The following is a 25,085-nucleotide window of genomic DNA, read 5'->3' on the forward strand; positions in this document are numbered from 1 at the left end:
GAGAGAAAAGGAAAGGCGAGGGGCGGGGAAATGAAAGAAAATCGGCCACAGTGCGCATGTGTGCGGATGTGCTTTGGCTCTTCGGGTAAAGATGGCGGAGCGCGGGTACAGCTTTTCGCTGACTACATTCAGGTATGGAAGGGACCCTCGAGGTCCTTAGCGTAGCCGACGTTGCAGGAGCTTCGTCGACTTAGTTTTTCCCATCTTGACGTCGGGATTGGTGCTTCTGGAGGATCCAGTAGGGAATGGAGGTGGAAATGCCGCTTTGCAAAGTCACTTGTCAGGCTGGCTCGGGATTCCGGGAGCTTCCATGGTCGGAGGCTGCTGGAGGGTCTGGGGGATGCGGTTCTGCGGGGTTAATTTGGGGCTGCGGGACGGTGAGGCACTTATCCAAGGATTTGCTTTTACTTTGGAGACTAGAAAAGAAGGCAGTTTTAGATTAATCATCTCTGGGTGGCCTGTTCGGTACCCAGGATTTTTTTCCTGTCCCAAGTAGACCTGATGCGGTGGTTTCTGAAACTCGGAATCTTGGTCAAATATGTGGTGTCCCCTTTTCTTGGAAAACTGTCAGCTTTACAGTTAAGTCGGACGGAGTCTTGGCCTCCATTTGGCACTAGTGTCTTTTAAAACCTCCCGCTTTCGGTTTCTGCGATGTACCAATTAGAAGCATAAGGACTAAAAACCGAAAGCTCTTGCCTGTCACTTTTTTGTGAACGCCTAACAATGAGGCAACAGTTTACGTTTGGGCTTTTTTTTGAGAGGGGGAATGTGGGAGGGGGATGTTTACGTTGAACAAGATCGTAGACTTTTCTGTTGTAGAACGGGATTAGAATAAGTTTACTTTCCAAAATACAGTTGAAGCGAACCATCACCGAAGACTTTTTAAAAGTTGACTGGGGAAATTTCCTGATTTAACCATTTTCTTGAGGATCAGTAATGCCCAGTTTACTTCAAATGTACTCCTGACAACTGAAGGCAGGTGGGATCTAACTTGTTGAGTACTTTCCGTGTAGGTGCAACTTAACCTTAACCTATTCCATCTCTTTCCACTGCTATAATGAATGTTCTGTCAGCTTCTTACAGATAAACCAACCAGCTTGCACAAATTAAATAACTTGTCTGTGGTCATCGATGAGTAGCTGAGTTGACATTCAAACTGGGTTTTTTTCTGTTAACAAAACTAATTCACTTTCCATTACATAATGTCTTAAATTCCAAAAGTGCTTTTTTGTTGGCAGTTTTCGGTAAGCAGTGAGTGCATGTAATAAGTTTTTTTTGTAACCTTTGAACGAGATTAATTATGCAATAAAAGGTCTCATATATGACAATGGTGTGTGCAGGGTGTAGTCACTGTTCATATTTGTGAAGAAAACAAATGTGCTCCCTTTTTTAGAGACAGACTTGGCATCCTCCAGCTCTTGGGCTCAAGGGATCATCCTGCCTCAGTATTTTTTTTCCTTTTCCTTTTTTTTTTTTTTTAGACACGGGGTCTTGCTATGTTGCATAGCCTGCAAATGTGGTCTTTTATCTCGAAGAAAGTGTAATTCTAGTGGAGCGGAAACATAAAACAAACCATATACTTTCAGGGACTGAATTTTTTTTTTTTTTCCGATAACAGATTTCTTTATTAAAATAAACTTTTGGCCAGACCGGGTGACTCACATCCGTAATCCCAGCTACTTGGGAGGCTGAGGCAGGAGGATTAGTTTAGTCCGGGAGTTCAAGACTAGCCTGGGTAACACAGCAAGACCCTATCTCTGAAAAAATTAAAAAATTAGCCAGGCATATGCCTGTAATCCAAGCTATTTGGGAGACTGAGGGCGAGAGGAGCACTTGAGCCCAAGAGTTTAGGATGCAATGAGCTGTGATTCTGCCACTGCACTCCAGCCTGGGTCACAAAGCGATACCCCATATCAAAAAAAATGTTTTTTGAAAATGAAACTTATGTTTTTAACATAGTGGATTCAACTGTTTTAGATAGAAAGAAAATATTTGTTTCTAGCCTGTTGTAATCAGAATTGAACTAAAGGTGAAAGGGACTAGAGACCATACAGGATGAAACAGTTCTTGTGGATTGCATTTGGTTGGGGCATTGACAATAAATGAGTAAACAAATTGGTGCCTGCTAATAAATTCTCTTACTAAGAAATTTTATTTTTAAAAGGGTGAAGGAAAGAATATGACTTTAGGTTGAGTAGTCAGGAAAGCTTGTTCTTGGGGGTGATTTTTGAGACTGGAAAGTTAAAAATAGCCAGCTATTCGAAGATTTAGGAATAAGGAGAATTGTAGACAGAGGGAACAGCATGTATAAAAGCCCTGAAATGGGAAAGGAGCTTGAGCTCTTAAAGGAACTGAAATGAGGCAAGTGTGCTATAGTGAGCAAGGAGGTAATGTGGGAGAGGGCTAAATGTGTGGGGCTTTGTAGGCCAGAGAAGGAGATTTTATTTTAAGTGAACAAAAAAGTTATTACAGACTCTTTAAGTGGAGGTGACATGGTACAAAGCTGACTTTGTCTGGGGGTAGAAGTAAGGTTGAGAAGGAGGAAAACCACTTAGAAGGCTATTTCAGTTACCCTATGTAGGGATGCTGATGCTATGGAATGGAATAGTGGCATTATGGAATATAAAATGGTTGATTGCTCACCCAGGTCACGGGTTTGTGACCTTTCACACAGAAAGATGCAGTGGTAAAGATAGGTATATACAGGGAATGGAAACAGAGAAAAGGTAACTATTAAGTTTACATGAGCTTTAAATGTTACCCAGGGGTATATGAACTGGTATTGAACAGTAATTGAAAGCTGGATGGACCCAAAAAGTCATGATATGATTATTGAAATAGTGACTATTGAAGGAAAAAAAGTTCAGCCTAATTTTTTAATTTAAATGTCAGTTGCTGTTATTCTGCTCAAATTAACTAATTATATCAAGAGTCTTAGAACTGTCACCCATAGTTCTGTTTCTCTAATTGGTCTAGATGTATCTCTATCAGCCAAATGATTGTGGGTTTTTTTTTTTTTCAGTTTGCTCATCATGAGCATGATTGTGGATTCTTGATACTAGGTTATGTGCTGGAATCCTGACTGAAAAGAGCTAACTGTATTGAGGAAGACAAATACTATAAAAACAATAAAGAGGCTGAGGCAGGAGGACTGTTTGAGGCCAGGAGTTTGAGACCAGCCTGGGCAACATAGCGAGACCCTGTTTCTACAAAAAAAAATAATAATAATAATTCAGATATGATGAATCTTAGGCAAAGAGGAAGTACAGGACATCACAGGCTTCAGTGAATAGGTGAAGGGTCAGGGCAATTTCCCTGAGGACATGATTGAAGGATTGTCAGAGGAGTTCACAGTGCAATAGAGAAATGCATTTCAGACAGAGGGATTAGCTTGTCAATGAGGTTTTTGAAGTCTGACAGTAGTCTGTGTTTGGAGCTAGGAGAGATGGAATTGAGTTTTGAGTGACAAAGGGAATATCTGTAATTATATGAAGAGAAAACATGGCCTTCTGAAATTTATCTTTTCAATAGTAGACAGGAGATAAGGATCTAGCTGTGTCACTTTGAACAAATTAGTTTCACTCAGACTTTTTGTTTATGAAATTAGGTTGGTTTATGATGATTCTAATTAAACAACTAGGTAACTAGGTTGAAATAAAATATAACTCTAAAAGGCCAGTTTGATACTAGTGTTTAGCTACCAAACCCATGGAACCATATCTGTTAAGTATGACGATCTTGTGGCGTCTAGAAATAGTTGTGTATTATATATATAGAAAATACTTCATTGTGAGTGATATCTAGGCCTTATGTCTTAGGCCATGTCTGCTTTTTAAAACCACCCCCCTCTCAAATAAAATATATGCTGCTGTTTGGTTTTTAACAGACACATACATGTTCTTAATAACATTACTATTCAGTGTGTGCTTGTTACTGATTTTGTGCCAGACAGTCTTATGGGAATGATTTCACTTCATCACAACAATGCTTTGAAATAGGTACATTTGTCCCTGCTTTTCCTTGGGGAATTGATTCCAGGAGTCCTGTAGGGGGTGGTGTTTTCAGGACCCTCATGCATACCAAGTCATGGTGTACTCAAGTCCTGTAGTCAGCGCTGTGGAATCCACTGATATGGAAAGCCAGTTGTAGTTACCGTGTCCCCATTTTTATAGGTGAGAAAACCGATACAGAGAACTTAAGTGGTGAAAAGAGGCATCAGTAATGCCACTGCTCCATGTGGCAGACAAAAAACAACCAAAGAGAAAGTAGGGCTTCAGTAGTAGTATGTTCCAATTGCCTTGTAAACTTGGTTTCTTTTTTTGAGATGAAGTTTTGCTCTTGTTGCCCAGGCTGGAGTACAATGGCATGGATCTTGGCTCACTGCAACCTCCACCTACCAGGTTCAAGCAATTCTCCTTCCTCAGCCTCCCAAGTAGCTGGGATTACAGGCATGCACCACCACAGCTGGCTAATTTTTATATTTTTAGTAGAGATGGGGCTTCACCATGTTAGGTTGGTCTCAAACTCCTGACCTCCGGTGATTCACCTGCCTTGGCCTTCCAAAGTGCTGGGATTACAGGTGTGAGTCACTGCGCCCAGCCATAAACTTGGTTTCTGTGCCACTTTATGATAGACATCAAACGGCAGCTGTTCCCTGGAGTTGGATTAATAGAATTTGACCTGTATATCTGTCCTGTCTCAGAGATGTTCCTACAATAAATATTTTATGATATGTGAACTTACCAAATACCTGTGTTTCTTTTAAGCCCATCTGGTAAACTTGTCCAGATTGAATATGCTTTGGCTGCTGTAGCTGGAGGAGCCCCGTCAGTGGGAATTAAAGGTAATGAAATGCTTCATTCATTTCAGATGCCTGTTAGTAGTTATCCTAATTATTTTGGAATTAATTAGTAATTAATTTATACAGAGCTGTAGCACTATAATTTTTAACAATTTTTTGTTAATTTACAGTGTTTTATAATTTAAATAGTAATAAGCCTAAGGTCATTCAAATTTTTTTTTCAAAGTAAATAATAACATCTTTATCTGTTGTGATGTCCACAGTAGTCTTTCCCATTCAGAAAACTGAGTCTTTTTTTGTTTTCCCACTGATTATATCACTAGTGGCTGGCGGTTTTTAGCCTTATAATTTAGGAAATTATAAGGTGTTTTAGGTGTTTCACCTTAAAAATCTGTATCATTTATTGTAAATTTCATGTTATAAGAATAGTGGGAAAAGTAGGCAGAAATCCATTGTTTTAAAATGTGTAAACTCTCAGGTATCCTTAGAGTGCTTTACGAAAGGTTATGTAATGCCTTTAGCTGTAGGGATTTTTTTGTGTGTATAGTAGTAAATGACCAATGAGGGAAAAACTGACTTACCATTCCTTAGCTAATTTGGTAATAGGAATCTGGAAGAAAAGGTTTTATAAATGAGAGAAAATAAAGAAGTTTGAGTTTAATGCATCCATAATTAGAAAGCTATTAAAACAATCGTATAAATGATTAAACATTTAGGTCTCTCTTTTTTTTTTTAAGCTGCAAATGGTGTGGTATTAGCAACTGAGAAAAAACAGAAATCCATTCTGTATGATGAACGAAGTGTGCACAAAGTAGAACCAATTACCAAGCATATAGGTTTGGTGTACAGTGGCATGGGCCCAGATTACAGGTACTTTATACTTTTTATGGTGTTTCTTGCCATCTCATGAATTGATTGTAATCTGTATTTTCAGGAGAAAAATCAATGTTGTTTTCCTTTAATCTTCCAATTCTTCCTTTTCTGTGTGCTTTGTTTAGCAATAGCAGCCGCATTGAGAGCTGAATTTAGTTTGCCTATACGGGTTACCTTAAAGAGAATAACTCATGTGAAAGCGGAGATACATAGAGTACATAACTCCTCTTTTCTCTGTTTAGTGGACTTTCCCTTCTGATGTATTCCTCTTTTACTACCCCGGAACTGGGCATAAAGGTTTTAGTTTTCTTCAGTGCAGTTTAAAAATGACAAAAAGCAATACATTTTATAGTAAACTATATTTTAAAAGTATGAGGCAACAAGAGAAAGCATCACCATCAGTAGAACCTCATCTTTTTTCCCTGTTCTTCACAAAGGGACCGAATTCTCAAACACCACTGCAAGTTGTTGAGTATGGCAGCCAACCAGGATCCAGATGCTCATATAATCACCCCCTTTATATTTCACAGGAAGAGAGAATAATCTTGTTACCCAGGATACCAGCAAGTTGAAAGAGATTGATAGCTTTCTGTGTCTGTCATTTAAACAATAAAAGGAATATTACTTTATTGCTAGTGATTTTGTGGGGCAAGATAGGTAGAGCCAAAATTTCACTTTAATGAATCATAAAATGCAACAAGATCACTGGAATGTGATCAGACAGTGAATCTTGTCACCACTATATAGGATGGATACTACAGTGTGCTGCCACTGATACAATTAACTGAGGGATGGGACATGACTGTCTCACAGAGGGATAATGTGCATATTTCAGATCAGTAGCATACAAGCAGGTAAAGATAAATCCTATTTGTCTTGCTAATATATTTGATTTTTGTGTAATATCTTCTTAATCTCTTTTGACAAATTTTACTTTTGAAAAAAATTTTAAGAGACAGGGTCTTGCTTTGTTGCCCAGGCTGGTCTCAAACTTCTGGCCTCAAGTGATCTTCGTGCCTCAGCCTTGTAAAGTGTTGGGAATACAGGCATGAGCCACTGCACCCAGCTGAATTTTACATTTTTAGTTACAAGTAGTTTCTTGTTTCTCAATCTCTGAAGGGTACTCTTTGAAGTGCAGGCAGAGAGATTAGAACAGTCTGCAGAAAGTAGTGACCTGAAACGAGAAAAATATGCCCAGAATTGTGTACCTGTATGTTCTTGTGTGTGTATGTGTGTGGGGGTGGGGTGAGATATAAAAAGACAAGTGGCTGCCCTTGGATAAGGATGACAGTCTTGAAGAAGCCATGGAGCAAGGTAAAGTTCTCATTTTGTACATTAAATCTGTTACTTTTAAGCTGACTGGTACTCTGATGCTCCGTATTTTCTGTGTCAACTGGAATCCAGTGTTAGAGTAAGACTAGCTTTGAGCCCATAGCCACCATTAAAGAGATACATGTTAAACTTGTGCTGCAGGTACAGGCCTGTAAAAGGAGAATGAGTCTTTAGGTAGTAAAGCATCTTCCCTGTAATTAAATCTTATTTTTTCCTTGTTAGAGTGCTTGTGCACAGAGCTCGAAAACTAGCTCAACAGTACTATCTTGTGTACCAAGAACCCATTCCCACAGCTCAGCTGGTACAGAGAGTAGCTTCTGTGATGCAAGAATATACTCAGTCAGGGTAAGTTGCTTTTTTTTTTACTTGAAATGTGCCATGAATTGTCGGGGGAAGTCATTTTATTTTTTTATTATTATTTTTTTCTTTTCTTTATTTGTTTTTCTTCACCAGGCAGTGCTGAAGGAATAGAATATTTACTAAGGAAAACGTGTTTTTTTTGTTGCTCGTATAATAGCAGAAAGCAGCTTCTAGATATTAAAAGTCGTTTTGCCAGTGATTAAAACACTTTATGGGCAGACAGTCTTGCTACTTTTAATTTTTTTTTCTTTGAGTCAGAGTCTCACTCTGTCACTCAAGCTGGAGTGCAATGGCGTAATCCCGGCTCACTGCAACCTCTGCCTCCTGGGCTCAGGTGATTCTCATGCCTCAGCCTCCCAAGTAGCTGGCACCACAAGCATGCATCACCATGCCCAGCTAATTTTGTTTTGTATTGTTTTGGTAGAGAGGTGGTTTCACCATGTTGGCCAGTCTGGTTTCAAACTCCTGACCTCAAGTGATCTGCCTGTCTTGGCCTCCCAAAGTGTTGAGACTGCACCTGGCTGCTACTTTCAAATTTATCTTTCTAACCAGAAATGATTGTAAGCATATGATGAAAGCAACTTTTTGACACATTCATATTCCTTTTCATTCCAGTTTCTTAAGTTTGGGTGTGGATAAGATAGCATACAGGTAGTTGTTGATATGTAAACCTAGTAGAAAAGCTGCATTAATTGAAAGTTGTTATTTTGTTAGAACACTAGCCCCAGTGTCTTAGGTGACACTCTGTTCAATCCAAAATTTTTTTTATTTCGCTACGTTCCTCACTACTGTAAGGAGAATTAGTTTTGAATTGATTCATTCAGAAAGGTGTTAAATACTTTTTCAGATACTTACAAGTCTAATTCAGTTTGCCTGATAATTTGCTTTATTTGAGAGTACTGATAAGTTCTTGAGGATGACTTTAACACCATGAAAATGCCAAGTAATTTTCATTTTCCTGTCTGCAGTGGTGTTCGTCCATTTGGAGTTTCTTTACTTATTTGTGGTTGGAATGAAGGGCGACCATATTTATTTCAGTCAGATCCATCTGTAAGTATCATTAGATATATTTGAGGAATTTGTTAAAAGTGCTCTTTGAATATCTAACAGAAATAGAAACCATAAAAAGTTTACAATTTAGCAGTATTTTCTTCTTTTTCACTTGGGCTTTAGAAAGTATGAAGTCATGCATTTTTGTGTATATATTTAAAATTTTGGTAATTTGGTCTTCTGATAAGGAAGCTGTGTGAGTTCTACCCTCTTTTCTTCTGCCATGTTCATTAACTTCATACATTTGGGTGATTTGTTGAAATAGTTTTTATCAAATGTATTTAAATGTTACTTTGGGAAATACTGCAATTGAAGGTATGGATCTGGAGAACAGTGTTGTACTGTTTGCCATTAGTTGAATCTTGGGGCTGACTTGAGTGACTCCTCCAGCAAAAACATTGATCTATCTTGAATCCAATGTTTTGCAAAAATGATTGTGTAATTGGTATCTTGGGTGAGTTGTCTGTTCTAATGCAGAAGATTGGTATCTGAGTAGAAGGTGTAAAGGATAATACTACTCCACATCTGTCCCATTTGCTTTGAGAACCTTAAGACAAAATTAAAGATTAAGAAATAATCTTTCATGTTTTATGACTTATTAGATAATTACAAGTTCACTCAATGCAAACCTTATTATCTACTCTTATAACCTGAAATGGCAAAAGAGAAATATTTTGGTTGTTACTTAAATCAGAAAAATAAGTATTTTGGGAACTTTGATAGTGTTGTTACTCCATCTCTGAGCTTCCGAAGCTAAATGACAAGCCCTCTTACCTTCCTTTCAAGAAGGTAGCAAAAGCCACATTTCTGGAATCCCGATTTCATCTTTTGTCCTATTTTCCCCTGTTGTATCTAAAAAAGCAATTGTTATCATTTAAAACATATTGGATTGTGTTTCTTTTGGTATTTTTTCTAAGTGCATATGTATATTTTTCAGCAGATGAGGCCATGACCATACGTGACATAATTGCTGCCACTTGTATTTCACCCTCATATTACAAAATATCAGGAGCTTTGAATATTTTTAATGACACACTCTTTTTAATTTATTCACTAATGATCAAGAGTTGATTGCCATTTTTCAGATTTATATGATAGATTTTTAAATCCCTTCAGTCTATTAAGCTAAAATATTACTCTTATTTGCTTTAACTTCAGTTTCTTTGAACTGGCTTTTTTGCATAGTTTATGTACACTGAATTGCATCATCATCAACTCATCAATTTGATGAGTTCTGATATATGTAAATGCCTGAAGAAACCGTCACTACAATCAGGATATCAGAAATTTCCAGAACCAGCCGGGCACAGTGGCTCATGCCTCTAATCCCAGCACTTTGGGAGGCTGAGGTGGGTGGATTGCCTGAGATCAGGAGTTTGAGGACAGCCAGGCCAACATAGTGAAACCTCATCTCTACTGAAAATACAAAAAAAATTAGCTGGGCCTGGTGGCTGGTGCCTGTAATCCCAGCTACTAGGAAGGCTGAGGCAGGAGAATAGCTTGAACCTGGGAGGTGGAGGTTGCAGTGAGCCGAGATTGCGCCGTTGCACTCCAGCCTGGGGAATAAGAGCAAAGCTCCATCTCAAAAAAAAAAAAAGAAAAGAAATTTTTCCCTTAGAACTTCCAAAAGTTTCTTCATGCCTCTTTGGTTTCCATCCTTCTAGCCTTCTTAAAAAGTAACCTATTCTGTGATGATTTCCATTCTAATAATATTCTGTGACCTTCAAAGTTAGAACAATTAATAAAGCTAAAAGTTAAATGGCAGGGCAATATAATTACATAAGTGTTTTAAAATATGGCTCTTTACTCTTTCCTTCCTGATTAGGGAGCATACTTTGCCTGGAAAGCTACAGCAATGGGAAAGAACTATGTAAATGGGAAAACTTTCCTTGAGAAAAGGTAGGCTTACTCGTTCTAACTACATTCATTAGAAAACTCACTTTATGGTTTTTGGTGCTCTTTAATTAATTTCATGGGATGAAAGACATTTGCTTTATTACTCTGTGTATGAATCTAGTTGCAGATAAACAAAAAACTTCTATCCCTCCTAGTTTCCTAGCCTTCAGTATATTAAGTGGTAATAATATTCATTTCCTAAGGAGTTCTCTTTCTACATTCTATGGTTTCCTAAATTTTTTTTTTTTTTTTTTTTTTTTTTTTACTTTTTACTTTACTTTTCCTGCCATTTCAGGAGGGGGAAAAAAAAAAGCATTGAATCTGGAATAAAAAATCTGGGGAGAAAAATTTTTTAATGATTTAATGATAACAGTTTACATTATGACAGTAAAGAAGAATTGTGAAAGCAAATGCCTGGAGTTGAAGGTATATTAAATATTTGATGTATGTGCTTGATAAAAAGTGAAACACTATGTAATAATCTGCTGTCAGTGCCCAAGCACAAGCTGCTCTCACTTATTTCCAGATGTATTCTAGTCTTAGTGTTGTAATGGTCCTTCAAACCTCTCTAAGTTTTTGAAGAGGAAACTGTTTTATTTCTTGATATGTAATAGTTGCGCATATCTTTGCAGTACATGTGATATTTTGATACCTGTATACAGTGTCTTTTCTTTGTGTTGGGAACATCGCAAATCTTCTAGCTATTCTGAAATATACAGTAAATTGTTAATGATCCTTTCCTGACTGCATGATTGGACACCAGAACTTACTCCTTTTATCTGATTGTATTTTTATAACCCTTAACCAACTTCCATCATTTCTTCTTCCTCCTCGCTTCCCAGCCTCTAGTAACCGCTGTGCTACTCTCTACCTCCATGAGATCCACCCTAGCCCCTACATATGAGTGAGAACATGCAATATTCATCTTTCTGTGTCTGGCTTATTTTACTTAACATAATGACCTCCAGTTCAATCCTGTTCCTGCAGATGACAGGATTTTTTAATGGCTGAATAATAATAAAAAATTTTGTAACTCCATTTAACAGATAAACCTTCACAGTACATTTTTCATATAATGCTAAGGTTATTAAAAATCTTAGGCCTGGTTTTAAGTGGCAAATCTTAGGCTCTTAAAGCACGTTTTCTTTTACATATTAACGAGTCTTCCAAAGATTACACGTTGTTATTACATTTTATGTTTTGTTTTATTTTTGTTTTAGAAGCATTTTATTTAGACAACTAAAAACAATTAGATGTTCAAAAGCAGTGTACAATAAAAATTAAACCAGTTACTTTATCATATATTCCTTCTTTACAACAAAAGCAAAAAACAACAATAACAAAGACATTCTGCTTTAAGGGAAAAATCAGACAAATACGCCAATATATTTTTCTTCTCCACAATGACATAAATAGCTGCAAGAACTCTAATTGCAGTAAGAGAAGTCAGATGTTGTCTTGTACATATTCATTAAAAAGATAACAGGCCATTGTACTACAAGAGGATAACTCAGCCTCCCTTCATCTGATGCTCTTGAGATTTCACTTACAGGTAATACCAACTTAGTTATTCCAGCACAGGAGCTAATTCATATTCCCCATTATTTACTGCTGCTTTTGCTTTAAGCAGAGAGTAACTCTGGAAGGCTGATGCTTTCCTCTGCTTGTTCGTTCTAGTCCATAGGTTGTATACTATCTGTGGCACATGCTTGATGCTCAGGCCTTAACTTGAGGAGTTGAAGAGTAGATAGAATCTGAATTCTCTGAAGCAGTTTCTTCCAGCTCCTCTTCTTGTCACTGGAAAACCAATCCTAGGCTTCGCCAGCTCACCACTATCTTCTTCGGGAAGCACACATTTCCAAAGGCCATATGTTTCTCCTACCACAGTTTGCCAGTCTCGTCGTTCCATCTTTGGAAACACTGGCATAGAGTTCTCCATCAGGACTAAATCTCACAGAGTGAGTAGGACAGGAGTGTCCTTTGTAGGATTCTAATTCTCCATTGTTACCATCATACTTACAGGTTTAAAGTCTTCACCACTTGCAACAAGAAATTTTTTTCTCAGGATGAAGAGACGGAGAATTAATGGTTTCAGGAGCTTGAAAGGATTTAATTGGTTCCAAATTTATTGCACTATCAAAAGCAATAGGTCAGCCATAAGTTATTACCAAAATCTTCCTCAGGAATAGATTCTCTAGTACTGGGAGGCATATTAAAATTTAGAGATTTTACTTCTGTCATAATAGCATGATCCCAAAGTCAAACTGTTGTCATCAGAAGAAAGAATCCATTTATCCTCACCGTACCATAGGGCCTTTTGTATACCAGAGCTGTGGTCACGAATTTCCTCAGGTTCTGCTTTGGGTTTGTTCAAATCATATATGTGTAACAGTTTACCCTGTCCCCGGTTAACAAATAAATACTATCCTACATTAAATCCATAGTCTGGACAGTGCGTTTATGAGCCAGGGTCATCAGTTCATCTCCTGGGACAGCATCCCACACTTTGGCTATGAAATCTGCAGCTGCAGTGGCTGCTTTTATGGCATCCTTATTCAATGTTGCACCCCAAACAGCATCTTTATGACCCAAAAATGTTCCAGTCCAGTCGCCTGTATCTCCCTGGCATAGCATAGGTTTACTGTCTTTGCAAGCACTGATTAAGAAGTACTAGTAAGACTTGCCGGGCTCAGTGGCTCATGCCTGTAATCCCAGAACTTTGGGAGGCCAAGGCGGGTGGATCACAAGGTTAGAAGTTCAAGATCAGCCTAGCCAACAAGGTGAAACCCTGTCTCTCCTAAAAATGCAGAAATTAGCTGGGCATGGTGGTACGTGCATGTAATCCCAGATATTTGGGAGGCTGAAGCAGGAGAATTGCTTGAACTCAGGAGGCAGGGTTGCAGAGCCAAGATTGCGCCACTACACCCTAGCCTGAGAGACAGAGCAAGACTCTGTCTCAGAAAAAAAAAAAATCCTGAAAGGCATGATGCCACTGAAGGCCAAGTGACCCACAGGCCACGGGTGGCCAGAACAGGTGAGCAGCATCAGTCTCATTGCCATGGCCACAGCGAACCCAGTGATTGGGCTGTTGGGCTGAGGCTCATTCTTCTCTCCTCTGCTGCAGCGCCTTGGGCTCCTCCCCGCCTTATCCTGACTCTGGGACTCAGCCAGGAAATGAAAAAAGGTGGCTAGGGACGGGCCAGGGAGTCTGCAAAGGGCAAGCAAAAGTTGACGAGGGATGACTGAAGAACCGGCCCAGCCACTATTCGCACTGTCCACATTGGTATCGCCAGGAAGTGACATGTTATGTTTTAGCTTTTAAGAAAAAGATGAGATTTTAGCAAAGGTTTGATTTTTCTGTTTTAAAAATTATACCACTACCACATCCTGATTATGTTAAAATATTTATACTTAAGAAGTTTCCTAAAATAAACTGATTTTAGGGCCATACTCTTCATGATGTTGGGAATTGAGCACCAACTATTGTCAGTTTTTTATCTGGGACAGCTATCTCAAGGAGGTGACTAAAAGTAAATGTGTAATTTAGTATTTTTAAGATTTTTAGAGTTTTAAAAACAATGTTGTTGCTGTCGTATTTAAAGAGTCATACAGAATATAAACAATGCTATAACTTCTTTTAATTCTTCAGATATAATGAAGATCTGGAACTTGAAGATGCCATTCATACAGCCATCTTAACCCTAAAGGTTTGCTCAGTAGTTAACAACTGGATTTATAATGCTTTCATAATTAACTGCTTAGAAAATTGACCTTTTTTCCTCCCTCCTCGATAGGAAAGCTTTGAAGGGCAAATGACAGAGGATAACATAGAAGTTGGAATCTGCAATGAAGCTGGATTTAGGAGGCTTACTCCAACTGAAGTTAAGGATTACTTGGCTGCCATAGCATAACAGTGAAGTGACTGAAAAATCGAGAATTTCAGATAATCTGTCTACTTAAACATGTTTAAAGTATGTTTTGTTTTGCAGACTTTTTGCATACTTATTTCTACTTGGTTTAAATCGACTGTTTTTAAAATGACTTATAAATCCTAATAAACTGCTAAACCCACCTCCCAGCCTTTTAGGAGTTGCTAAAATTTTAATAGTTATTTCCTGCTTTTTTATCATAATTGATTTCTGAAGACCACATTGCAAAGCAAAATGATGAAATCACTTCTTTTAGTTGTCAGCCAATTTTGGTTAAGTCAAATCTTACTGCCCTCGTCACTACCAGATGTTGCCTGTGTTTCCATAAAGCAAAATGCTGATTTTGGTAAAAACAGCACTGCTTCTAGAGCTAGAAGGATCTGCAGACTTTCACGGATTCATGGGACAAGAAAAGCATAGGTGCTTTTAGGTGCCATTAGGTAATGATCAGTGAAATCCTAGGGTGCTCTATGAGATTGTATTGAGGCTATGAAGAGTGGTAAGCTGAATAGGTCTCCATGGGAGATATATTGTGTAAGTAAATAAACTGGTTTGCTGGTTCCTGTCGGTGTCTCCATCACAAGTAGGTAAATGTTTTAAAGGAACCCCTTAGATTTTGTTAGACTTTTTAACAAGGATGAGCATAAGTGTTTGAAATAAAACGTTAATACTTAAGTGTCAAAACTGTGGCTTAAGGCTCTTGTTAATTCATTAATATAATCTCAGTATAATCAGTACCTTCACTATAATGAAAGTTATAATTATCTGAACTCTCATGTGAAGGCAGTGCTTAGTTTTTTGTTTTTTTTAAGGTATCTTAGGATAAAAAATCATTAATCTGGTTTATAGAAAATAAGGAGAGTTTATAAGCACAATCATTCTTACCAACGTGAAAGTATATGGGCAATTCCACGATTTAAAAATGTAGCTCAAAAGATTCTAAGATTTAGTTTAGGGAAAATAACCTTATTTTGGAGATTTTTGTCAGGATCACCAGTTCTGTTACCTACCATTACTGTAATACCCATATCTTGTTTTAGGTGACAAAAGCATTATAGGAAATGAAAGATGGTAACTCTGGCTTCCTGTTTCAAGATGTTTATCTTGGCCTCATCTAATAATCTCTCTTGGAGGCTCTTGATATATTTTGACTTTAGCACACTAGAAAGGACCTAGTAGCAAAAAAGAACGACCTTTGAAGTCAAGTCTCAACTCTCCCACTTACTGGCTGAGTGACGGTGGAGGCAATCTCAGGGTTGGTTTGGTTTTTTTGAGACAGTCTTGCTGTGTCACCCAGATGGGAGTGCAGTGGTGTGATCTTGGCTCATTGCAGCCTCATCCACCCCAGCTTAGGTGATCCATCCTTTTACCTCAGCCCCCCGAGTAGCTGGGACTACAGGTTTGTACCACCGCGTCTGGCTAATATTTGTATTTTTAGTAGACATGGGGTTTCACCATGTTGCCCAGACTGGTCTCCACCTCCTAGGCTCAAGCGATTTACCTGCCTCGGCCTCTGAAAGTACTGGGATTATAGGCATGAACCTCTGTGTCCAGCCTTATCTCAGGGTTTTCTAAGGACTGAATTTGATAACACAAATTAAAGCCTGGCATGGTTAATAGTTAAGTACTTGTTTAGCTGCTGTTAAATTTGTATAGTCTTTCTGTAATGTCCAGTATCAAAAGACCAAAGGAATGTCAAAATTCTACAAAGAAGGGAAAATTAAAGGCATGTAATATTTAAGATGTAAGGAAAACTCATGTAGGTTTTTATTGTGTGCCAGCAGAATTAGTCCTAAAGAATAAAGGGAGGAAAAATCAGCTGAATCAGATTTGATCCAGGTTCTGTTTTCTGCCTCTTGCCCTCATTAAATGCAAAGCCCAGTTCCAGTTGAAGCTGCCTACAACACTTCTCCCTTTGTTCTGTTTATTTTTTCCATGAGCCTTAAAATTAAGTTGTTACTTTTTGTTCTAGTTCTTGGGAAAGGGTTCTTTGATGTAGCAACCCACTGCCTCCCTAAACATTCCAAAACTCTTGAACGATTTCCAGCCTGTAGATTTTGGCTTAAGTGTCATAATGTTCCTAATGTTCATAGCCTTTCCCTTCTTTTGGTTCATTTTGTATCTTTTCATTTTTGTGGTTTTCACCCTTAAAACATTTTAACCCCATTTGTTCTACTTCTTCCCAGTTCCTTACTGAACCATGAATTTAAATTTGCAAAGCAATTATTGGCAATGAAACATGGAGATGTTTAATATTCACATACACGGGGACAGGAGGCAGTTGAAAGGGGGACTAAAGAAGACTAATACAGGGCCGGGCGCGGTGGCTCAAGCCTGTAATCCCAGCACTTTGGGAGGCCGAGGCGGGTGGATCACGAGGTCAAGAGATCGAGACCATCCTGGTCAACATGGTGAAACCCAGTCTCTATTAATACAAAAAAATTAGCTGGGCACGGTGGCGCGTGCCTGTAATCCCAGCTACTCAGCAGGCTGAGGCAGGAGAATTGCCTGAACCCAGGAGGAGGAGGTTGCGGTGAGCCGAGATCGCGCCATTGCACTCCAGCCTGGGTAACAAGAGCGAGACTCCGTCTCAAAAAAAAAAAAAAAAAAAAAAATACTAATACAGAGCTTTATAATTATTGAGTGCTGATACACTCAAGCATCCCTGTGGGGGAGGAAAAAAAGCAACCCAACTTTGAGGTAATTACCTTGCACAGCCTCTCAGGCATCAAGTAGGTGATAAGGGAACATTGAAGGGTTTTTATTGCTCAATTTTTTTCATAGAATGAAACTGCCAACTCTTGGTACTTACCTCACCTTTTTATCAGGAGTCTCATCACCCGTGTAGGCAAGCTCTCTGAGCCCTGGCATTGCAAAGAAGAGCAAGTTGATGTTCAGTGAATTGCCCAAGAGCATAGGAGTTGAGAGTTCCCTTGGATTAGAATTCTAAATTTCCTGAAAACTAGTCCTGGTGGTTCTGTATGAAAGTCACATTGCCTCAGTTCCTTCAATTTAGAGCTCTTCCCTCCACCCTGTTCTCAAAGAACTTATGGACCTGGCAATATCTGCTGCCAATTAATTGATAACTTAAGCATGAGCATATTTAAAAAGTTAAGTAACATGTGAGTTCTCCCTGAAAGCTATCAGTTTTGACTTTTTTAGGTATTTCATCAGGTACTTGTCTCCATATTTCAAAATAGGATTATATGCCTTTTTCTTGGATTTCTGGAGTTGAGCTGCCAAACTTTCCATTGTGCAAGATGAGAATTTAGAATCATATCACACTGACTTCCCTCTCCTTACCTCAATTAAATCATGTTGAGGGTTTTTCTTATGATGGTATACTACTATTACATTCCTAAACAACATTCCTGGGGGATGATACTGCTTTTTTTAATTTTCGAGACTGTCTTGCTCTATCTCCCAGGCTAGAGTGAGGTGTGAGGTGGCACAAGTCGGTTCACTGTAGCCTTGAGCTCCTGGGCTCAAATGATCCTCCCAGCCCAGTCATTGCAGTAGGTGGGAATACAGATGTCAGCTGCCATGCCCAGCTAATTCTATTTTTTGTGGAGACAGATCTCACTACTTGTAGTAATCCCAACACTTGTAATCAAATGAGCCATGGCGGCACCCAGCCCACTTTTTTGGTTACTTTGTTTTCAGAGAAAACACCCTCTGCATACTGTTTACCTCATAAATAAGGTATTAGGCAGTCTGTAACAGTTCTCTTCCCCACACCTCAGAGAAGTTTCTCTAGAACCCTCTGACTTCCTGTTCCAATCCAGGCTAGGTGCTTGTTTGAAACTATCTTTATTCTCCTTGCTTTCTCTCTGAATTGGCTGGGTTAAAAATTCTAAGTTAGAAATAAATTTATCTCCACGTTTTGAAAGCATTACTCCCTTCTAAATTCCAGTGTTGCTGATGGGAAGCCTGATACTATTGTGTATGTGATGCCAAATCCTTTGTAAGTTTCCCCCTCTGCAGCTCTTAGTTTTTCTCTTATCTGCTGTGTTCTGAAGTTTTACAACCATGCTCCTTTGTGTGAGTTTCTTAATAGTCATTGTGGTGAGCACTCAGTAGGCCCTTGCACTGTGAAAAACAACCTTTCTGTTTGATAAATTTTCTAGTATTAAGTTTTTGAAAATTTTTCTCTTCATTTTGTTTTTGTTTCTAAACTCCTGTTAATTGGATATTGAATCCTTTCATTTTTGCTCATTTTTCATCTATTTCTACTTTCTAAGTTTTTCCAACTCTTACATTGATGTTTTAAAATTTGGGATATAATTTTTACTATAGAAGAACCATTTCCTGTGCTCTGCTGTCTCCCCTTAAAAAAAGAAATCCTCTTGTTTTGTAGCCAAAATATCTTTTATTAGAAGATGTTAGTTATAGAATACTTTTTGAGACCATTTTGTTCCGTTTTCCATTTCCTTCAAATTCCAAACAAAAATGTTGGAAAATGCTGTGTTTGTGAGGCTCACACCAGGGGGATGCAGAATGTTGGTATCTCCAAGACATTTCTCTAGGGTCTCTCATCTACTTATTTCTTCAAAGAAAAATAGGGTTTTGGGGGGAGAGTGGTAGGGAGTGGTAGAGGGGTGCTTTCATTATGGGAGGGGCAGAGAAGTGGATACTGGCATTGCACTATTCAGTAGGAAAACTTCATGATGGCACCTCTCATACTGTTAGGCTTTGTGTCTGGATGCCCTATCTTCAGCTTCTTAAAACTAGTCTTCTGCCTGAACAATCTACATTTTCAATCCTGCCTCCCCTTCTTTCTACCTACAAGGCACCTGAAGCCTTCTGGGGTCCTGCTTTGTGAATCACTGGCTAAATATCCCCTTCTACAGGCAGTTTGCTCAGCTCTCCTGACACCTCCATCTGCAGAGAGGGTGTCAGGAGGTAACCTCTCTATGGCTCACTTATCTGTAAAATATACTTAATATCCACCTTTTAGGTAGTTTAGAGGATTGAATAATGTGTAAAACACTTAGAACAATGTCTGCCACGTTGTAAGGACTGAATAAGTTACTGCTCTTGTCCTCCAAAAATGTTGGTAGAACCTGTCAGCAGTCATCTCTTGTTCTTTCTGTCTTTGTGGGTTTATTTCCTTTGTCATTGCTTTACTGTTATTTAAGATTTGGAGAAGGAGCAGGATACACAGGATTAATTACAACTGGAAGTCCTCTTTAATATTTTAAATTAGCTTTACCTTATTATAGCCCTAATCTTTCTGGGTGACTTTGGACACTCTACTAGGCTAACATGAATATCCCAGCTCCTAGGAAGCTATGCAATCATTTCTCCTCTTCAGAAAGACGGCACACGTTGTGTGGAGGGCCCAGGACAATGCAGTGGAAGTGCTTTGGTTCGGAGGCAGAAGTCCCAGCGGCAGTGCTTCTCAGCTGTCAACAATGACAAGCTTCTCCAGCGTGTTTCTTCTGCTAAAATGAGCCCCCCAAATGCCTAGGACCCGGTTGCGATCCAGTGGCCGACACCCCCAGTGGGAGTGAGAACCCAGCCTGCGAGCTAGGTCCCTGCTTCTTCCTGGAGCCAGGTGGGTGCGCACTTCCAGGCTCACCCGACGGCGAAAGCGGGAGAAGCCAGGTGCCCTCAACAAACATGGACGTCACGCCAGCGTCAACCCAGCTCTGGAGGCCGCGCTGCCGCTTGGGAATCTCAGGTTTGGCGTCACTCGGCCCGGAACCACGTGACGCAAGAGGCGCCCGAGGCGGCGGGGCTCGCGCTGGTGGAGCCGCCTCGGCGTTCGAGCGGGGTGGGGGCTGCCCGGTTGAGGTTTTCCGGCGGGTCCTGGCCTTTGCGTGCACGCGCTTGCGTGCTCGCGCTCGCGGTTTTGGGCGCTGCCGGTGAGGAGCCGGGGAGCGAGGCGGGGTGGCTGGGAGCGGGGCGCCCCTTGTGAGGCTAGAGGGGGTTGGGCCGGGCCGGGCCGGCGGGAAGGGGGTCGGCCGCGCGCTCTCCGCGCCTCGCCCCTGAGTCGCGGCGCTAGCCGTGGGAGCTTTTCGCCAGGCCCCTCCAGGCAGGGCCCAGCTGTGCAGATAGCCTGGCAGGGCCTAGGGCCGGCAGCCCACCGGGAAGGCCACGCCGGCCTCTGGCCCGCCCACCTGGCGACCTGCGCTGTGGGCGCCTGCACGGCCGCCGCGGGGTGCAGCTTGGAGTTTAGTTTCATCTTCGGGTTTTTCCTTCAGAGTCGGAGTCGGAGTGGGAGTGGGACTAAGTTGGTGGTCTTCTTTGGTCTTTTAAAATAGTCTGGGTTGACGTCAAATGCAGAAGTGAGGCAGGTTTTTTTTTTTTTTTTTTTTTTTTTTGCTGTAAGTACCCCAAGCCTGGGGGAAAATCATGAGGCAACCGGTTAAAGGAGACCAACTCGGGAAGGAGTAAAAGGTTAGGGAGGCTGAAGTGCTCAGTTTAGGACAGACACTTGGTTTGGACAGTTTGTGTGTATTTTTGTTTTCAGCATTTTTACCTTGACCTCCAAGCTTTCTATTAAAATTTCTCAGCAGTTAGGCCGCTGATAGACATAAAGGAATTATTTATATAGCAGATTGCCCAAATCTTGCATTTTATCCTAACCTAGGACATGCCGTGTCCCCATGGCTTTCAAGCTGAAGAAATGAAGGTCTAAAGTGTGTCAGACATAGCTGAAGAAGAGTTCAAAAGTATAGCTGCCATCCTTTCCTTAGCTATCAGAGGTGAGAGTCACACCAAAATGAGACATACACAAGCCCAGGTTCTAGACTCAGCCTCCATAAGCTGTCTTGCTAGATTGAAGTTTTTAATCATCAGTGAAGAATTGATTGTCATAATTTTAGGAGACTACTCAAATTTGCCTTGTTTCTTTCCCTAGGAAAGGAATAATGCTGACAGCATGTCTGCACATTCCATGCTCTGTGAACGAATCGCCATAGCCAAGGAACTGATCAAGAGAGCAGAATCACTTTCTAGGTCAAGAAAAGGTGGCATAGAAGGTGGTGCAAAGCTGTGCAGCAAATTGAAGGCAGAATTAAAATTCTTACAGAAAGTAGAAGCTGGGAAAGTAGCTATTAAAGAATCTCATTTACAGAGCACTAACCTAACACACCTGAGAGCCATTGTGGAATCAGCAGAAAACCTGGAAGAAGTTGTTAGTGTTCTTCACGTCTTTGGTTACACGGATACCTTGGGAGAAAAGCAGACCCTTGTGGTAGATGTAGTTGCAAATGGTGGTCATACTTGGGTGAAAGCCATTGGCCGGAAGGCTGAAGCTCTTCATAACATCTGGCTGGGCAGGGGCCAGTATGGTGACAAAAGCATCATTGAGCAGGCCGAAGACTTCCTCCAGGCCAGTCACCAGCAGCCCGTGCAATATAGCAACCCTCACATCATCTTTGCATTTTACAACAGTGTCTCCAGTCCCATGGCAGAGAAGTTGAAAGAAATGGGCATATCTGTGAGAGGAGACATAGTAGCAGTCAACTCTCTGTTAGATCACCCTGAAGAGCTCCAACCGAGTGAGAGTGAATCAGATGATGAGGGCCCTGAACTTTTGCAGGTGACCAGAGTAGACCGAGAAAATATACTAGCAAGTGTTGCATTTCCAACAGAAATTAAGGTCGATGTGTGCAGAAGGGTAAATCTGGACATTACTACTTTAATCACATATGTATCTGCCCTCAGCTATGGAGGCTGCCACTTTATTTTCAAAGAAAAAGTGCTCACAGAACAAGCAGAGCAAGAGAGGAAAGAGCAGGTTCTACCTCAGCTGGAGGCCTTTATGAAGGACAAAGAGTTGTTTGCTTGTGAATCTGCTGTCAAGGACTTTCAGTCTATTTTAGATACCTTAGGAGGACGTGGGGAGAGAGAGAGGGCCACTATGTTAATTAAGCGAATTAATGTAGTACCAGATCAGCCTTCTGAGCGTGCCTTGAGACTAGTGGCCAGTTCAAAAATTAATAGCCGCTCATTAACAATTTTTGGGACAGGAGACACCCTAAAAGCCATCACAATGACTGCTAATAGTGGTTTTGTCAGAGCTGCAAACAACCAGGGTGTTAAATTCAGTGTGTTTATCCATCAGCCCAGAGCACTTACTGAGAGTAAAGAGGCTCTAGCCACCCCCTTACCAAAAGACTACACAACTGACAGTGAACACTAAAGATGCCCTTTAAATATTGTTGTGGAAGTAAGTTATTTATACCAAAGGCTGGCTCTTCCCATCTAAACTGGGGGAAAAAAAGGCTGTAGTCAAAGTAAAACTTAGAACTCTTGAACCAGTAGAGTTTCTTTGTGTCTCATCTAAAGTATGTAACTCCCCAAGGTAGAAAAAGCACAAGAGACAAGCTTATCTATCAAACTGTCTACATTAGTGCAAGTAAGAACAGAAATACGTCTATATAAAGCTTTCAGCTGTATTGTAATACTTTGATTCGGTAGGGCTACAACTCCCCTACTGGTAACCACGTTTCATGGAATATGGCTACATTGCATCTTGCATTAAATATCTGGAGAAAACTAAAGTCTGCTTTTCATTGTATTGCTTTATGTGGTTTAGGCTGGGAGGTAGTTGTTTATAATTAATTTTAGATTCTAAAGTTAACCATTAATGAAAAACTTAATTGATTGCTATATATCAGGTGCAGTCTGATAGGTGTATTTGCAAAAAGTGAATTATGGTTATCTGAGTGCCATGAAACCATTGGTATACTTTTGTGAAAAAGCCAACAGTCTTACTACTATAAGATAGAACACTTAAGGTAAAATACTAATTTGAATGAATTGAAAAAGGACTATGTAAAAGATTTTAAAAATTCAAATTTGATTTTTAAATACAAAGAGCCCCCATATTGCAAGTATTTGAACAATGAATACTGTCATGTTTCATTTGCAAGTGGCAAGTGACAAATGCACTACCTCACTTTCATGAGATAGTGACAGGATATTCCATGCCAATTGCGTGACACAAGTTGTGGTTAATAATACACTTTAATGGCTACATTGCACTAGATACTTTATCAGTTTTCAATAAAGCAAAACTAATTAGTGAAGTTGATAGGTATTCACACAAAAATTTGGAATTTGAGTCTTGGAGCTTAAATATTAACTTATGCTTAGTGTAGGAGCTGGTTTTAATACTTGGATGTTTGTAGCCACAGCCTGATCTTCTACCATGCCAAATGTCCTATTTGTGTGAAGAGAATCTCAATTTACAGCCACAGTGTTTGTTGAGGGGGTGGAATTTGATTATTGGCATTCATGAACACCCTGAAATGAATGCAAATTTAAGTGTATGGGGGTGGTTCTCTGGGGAGAGAGTGTTTTACTAAGTCAGAATACATTTCCTAGCAGAAAGGCTGTAATTTGCTTCCAATTTAGTGTAGAGTGGTATATTGTCTAGTGTTAGAAATTGAATTTAAGCTTTCTGAACACCTATTAAGGTCATGTAGTGCTTCGTACTACTATTAGGTACCAAGCATTATAATAGTTTGGTATGAAAAGATGAATATTTGCTCTAAGGAATTCTTACGTCTAAAATGGAAGTAAACAACTGAAGTGCAATTAAATTTACTAAATTCTCTAGGTTATGTTGAAAATACTATGGGGACAGAGTAAAGGAATACTTGCTATGAGGTCAGGAAGTCAGAGAGGAAGTGACATTTTGAGGGTTTGGGGTGTGAAATTTCACAAGATGTGTGAGAAAGGGTACTCAAAAGTACATGGGGGAGTGGGATTGGAAAAGTACACAGCTGTGAATATTAAGACCTGTTCAGGGACCAGGCTCAAGTGGACAGTTTATAAAACGAGCTGGAGCTAGAAAAATAGTCGTTCTTTAAAGAGTTTGGCGTTAGAGAACAATTGGTAATTTTTAAGAAAGGGTGGCTTATGATCAGGTCTCTTCAGGAAAACTCAAAAATCTGTAGTGTGGAGAAAGAAGGAAGTAAAGCTCGGACTATAATGCCCTTAGCTAGAGCAGGAATGATGGACTGTAGAGTCATAGATACATCTTGGATTTGTTTGAGGCAGAATTGACATTAATGTACTCATTCATTAATAAGCATTGAGTGACAGCCATATGCCAGACACAGTACAAAAGGAATGACATATAAAATACTTGTTTTCAAGGAGTAGCAGGAAGAAGGTAGATTTCTATCCCTGCTCTCTATGAATCAGTCAGTACTAAGAACTTGGGATCTTTGCCAACTAGAAAGTGGACAGGCCACAGCACTCTTTGAAGAAACTGCTATGTGAAGTGGCCACAGATGTGGCCCTGCCAAAAACCATGATGTTCTTCTTAGCATTCTAGTGATTACAATTCCTAACAATATAATAAATAACGCAAGCAATAGATAGGCGCAAATAGGAGGGCACTGGATCCTGGAATGTAAGAAACGGCATCTTCCCTAGAAACCACACACATGACCTACACTCAAGGTCTATTCCCACTGGCCAGAACATTCCTTTCATAAAGGTAAAAAATGAAACAATAAAGGCTGGACGCGGTGGCTCATGCCTGTAATCCCAGCACTTTGGGAGGCCGAGGTGGGCAAATCACCTGAGGTCAGGAGTTCGATACTAGCCTGGGCAATGTGGTGAAACCCCACCTCTACTAAAAGTACAAAAATTGCCGGGCGCGGTGGCTCAAGCCTGTAATCCCAGCACTTTGGGAGGCCGAGGCGGGTGGATCACGAGGTCAAGAGATCGAGACCATCCTGGTCAACATGGTGAAACACCGTCTCTATTAAAAATACAAAAAATTAGCCGGGCACGGTGAAACGTGCCTGTAATCCCAGCTACTCAGGAGGCTGAGGCAGGAGAATTGCCTGAACCCAGGAGGCAGAGGTTGCGGTGAG

At 40.0% G+C, this 25,085-nt stretch overlaps 2 protein-coding genes and 1 pseudogene across 3 annotated transcripts; 2 read left to right on the forward strand and 1 right to left on the reverse strand.

The window, feature by feature from the left end:
- Positions 1-48: 48 nt before the first annotated feature.
- Positions 49-14,384, forward strand: PSMA2 (proteasome 20S subunit alpha 2). Its single transcript, XM_012473437.2, has 8 exons — positions 49-132; positions 4,767-4,843; positions 5,539-5,671; positions 7,229-7,351; positions 8,335-8,416; positions 10,242-10,315; positions 13,962-14,019; positions 14,107-14,384. The coding sequence occupies exons 1-8, from the start codon at positions 92-94 to the stop codon at positions 14,221-14,223; spliced, it is 705 nt and encodes a 234-aa protein (XP_012328860.1). The 5' UTR covers positions 49-91; the 3' UTR covers positions 14,224-14,384.
- Positions 11,944-13,372, reverse strand: LOC105731599 (serine-threonine kinase receptor-associated protein-like; annotated as a pseudogene).
- Positions 14,385-19,951: 5,567 nt separating the features above from the next.
- CUNH7orf25 (chromosome unknown C7orf25 homolog) lies at positions 19,952-22,773 on the forward strand. 2 transcript variants are annotated; one of them, XM_012473462.3, is made up of 2 exons: positions 19,952-20,108; positions 21,107-22,773. In XM_012473462.3, exon 2 carries the CDS (start codon positions 21,128-21,130, stop codon positions 22,391-22,393), a length of 1,266 nt encoding a protein of 421 aa, XP_012328885.2. In that variant the 5' UTR covers positions 19,952-20,108; positions 21,107-21,127; the 3' UTR covers positions 22,394-22,773. The 2 variants fall into 2 exon arrangements, with proteins under 2 accessions (XP_012328885.2, XP_012328881.2); XM_012473458.3 differs by lacking the exon at positions 19,952-20,108 and adding an exon at positions 20,638-20,951.
- The last annotated feature ends 2,312 nt before the right edge of the window (positions 22,774-25,085 follow it).

This window comes from Aotus nancymaae, unplaced genomic scaffold (assembly GCF_030222135.1).
Source record: "Aotus nancymaae isolate 86718 unplaced genomic scaffold, 86718_ANA_hifiasm-v0.15.2.pri h1tg000065l, whole genome shotgun sequence".
In the NCBI taxonomy this organism is placed as follows: Eukaryota; Metazoa; Chordata; class Mammalia; order Primates; family Aotidae; genus Aotus; species Aotus nancymaae.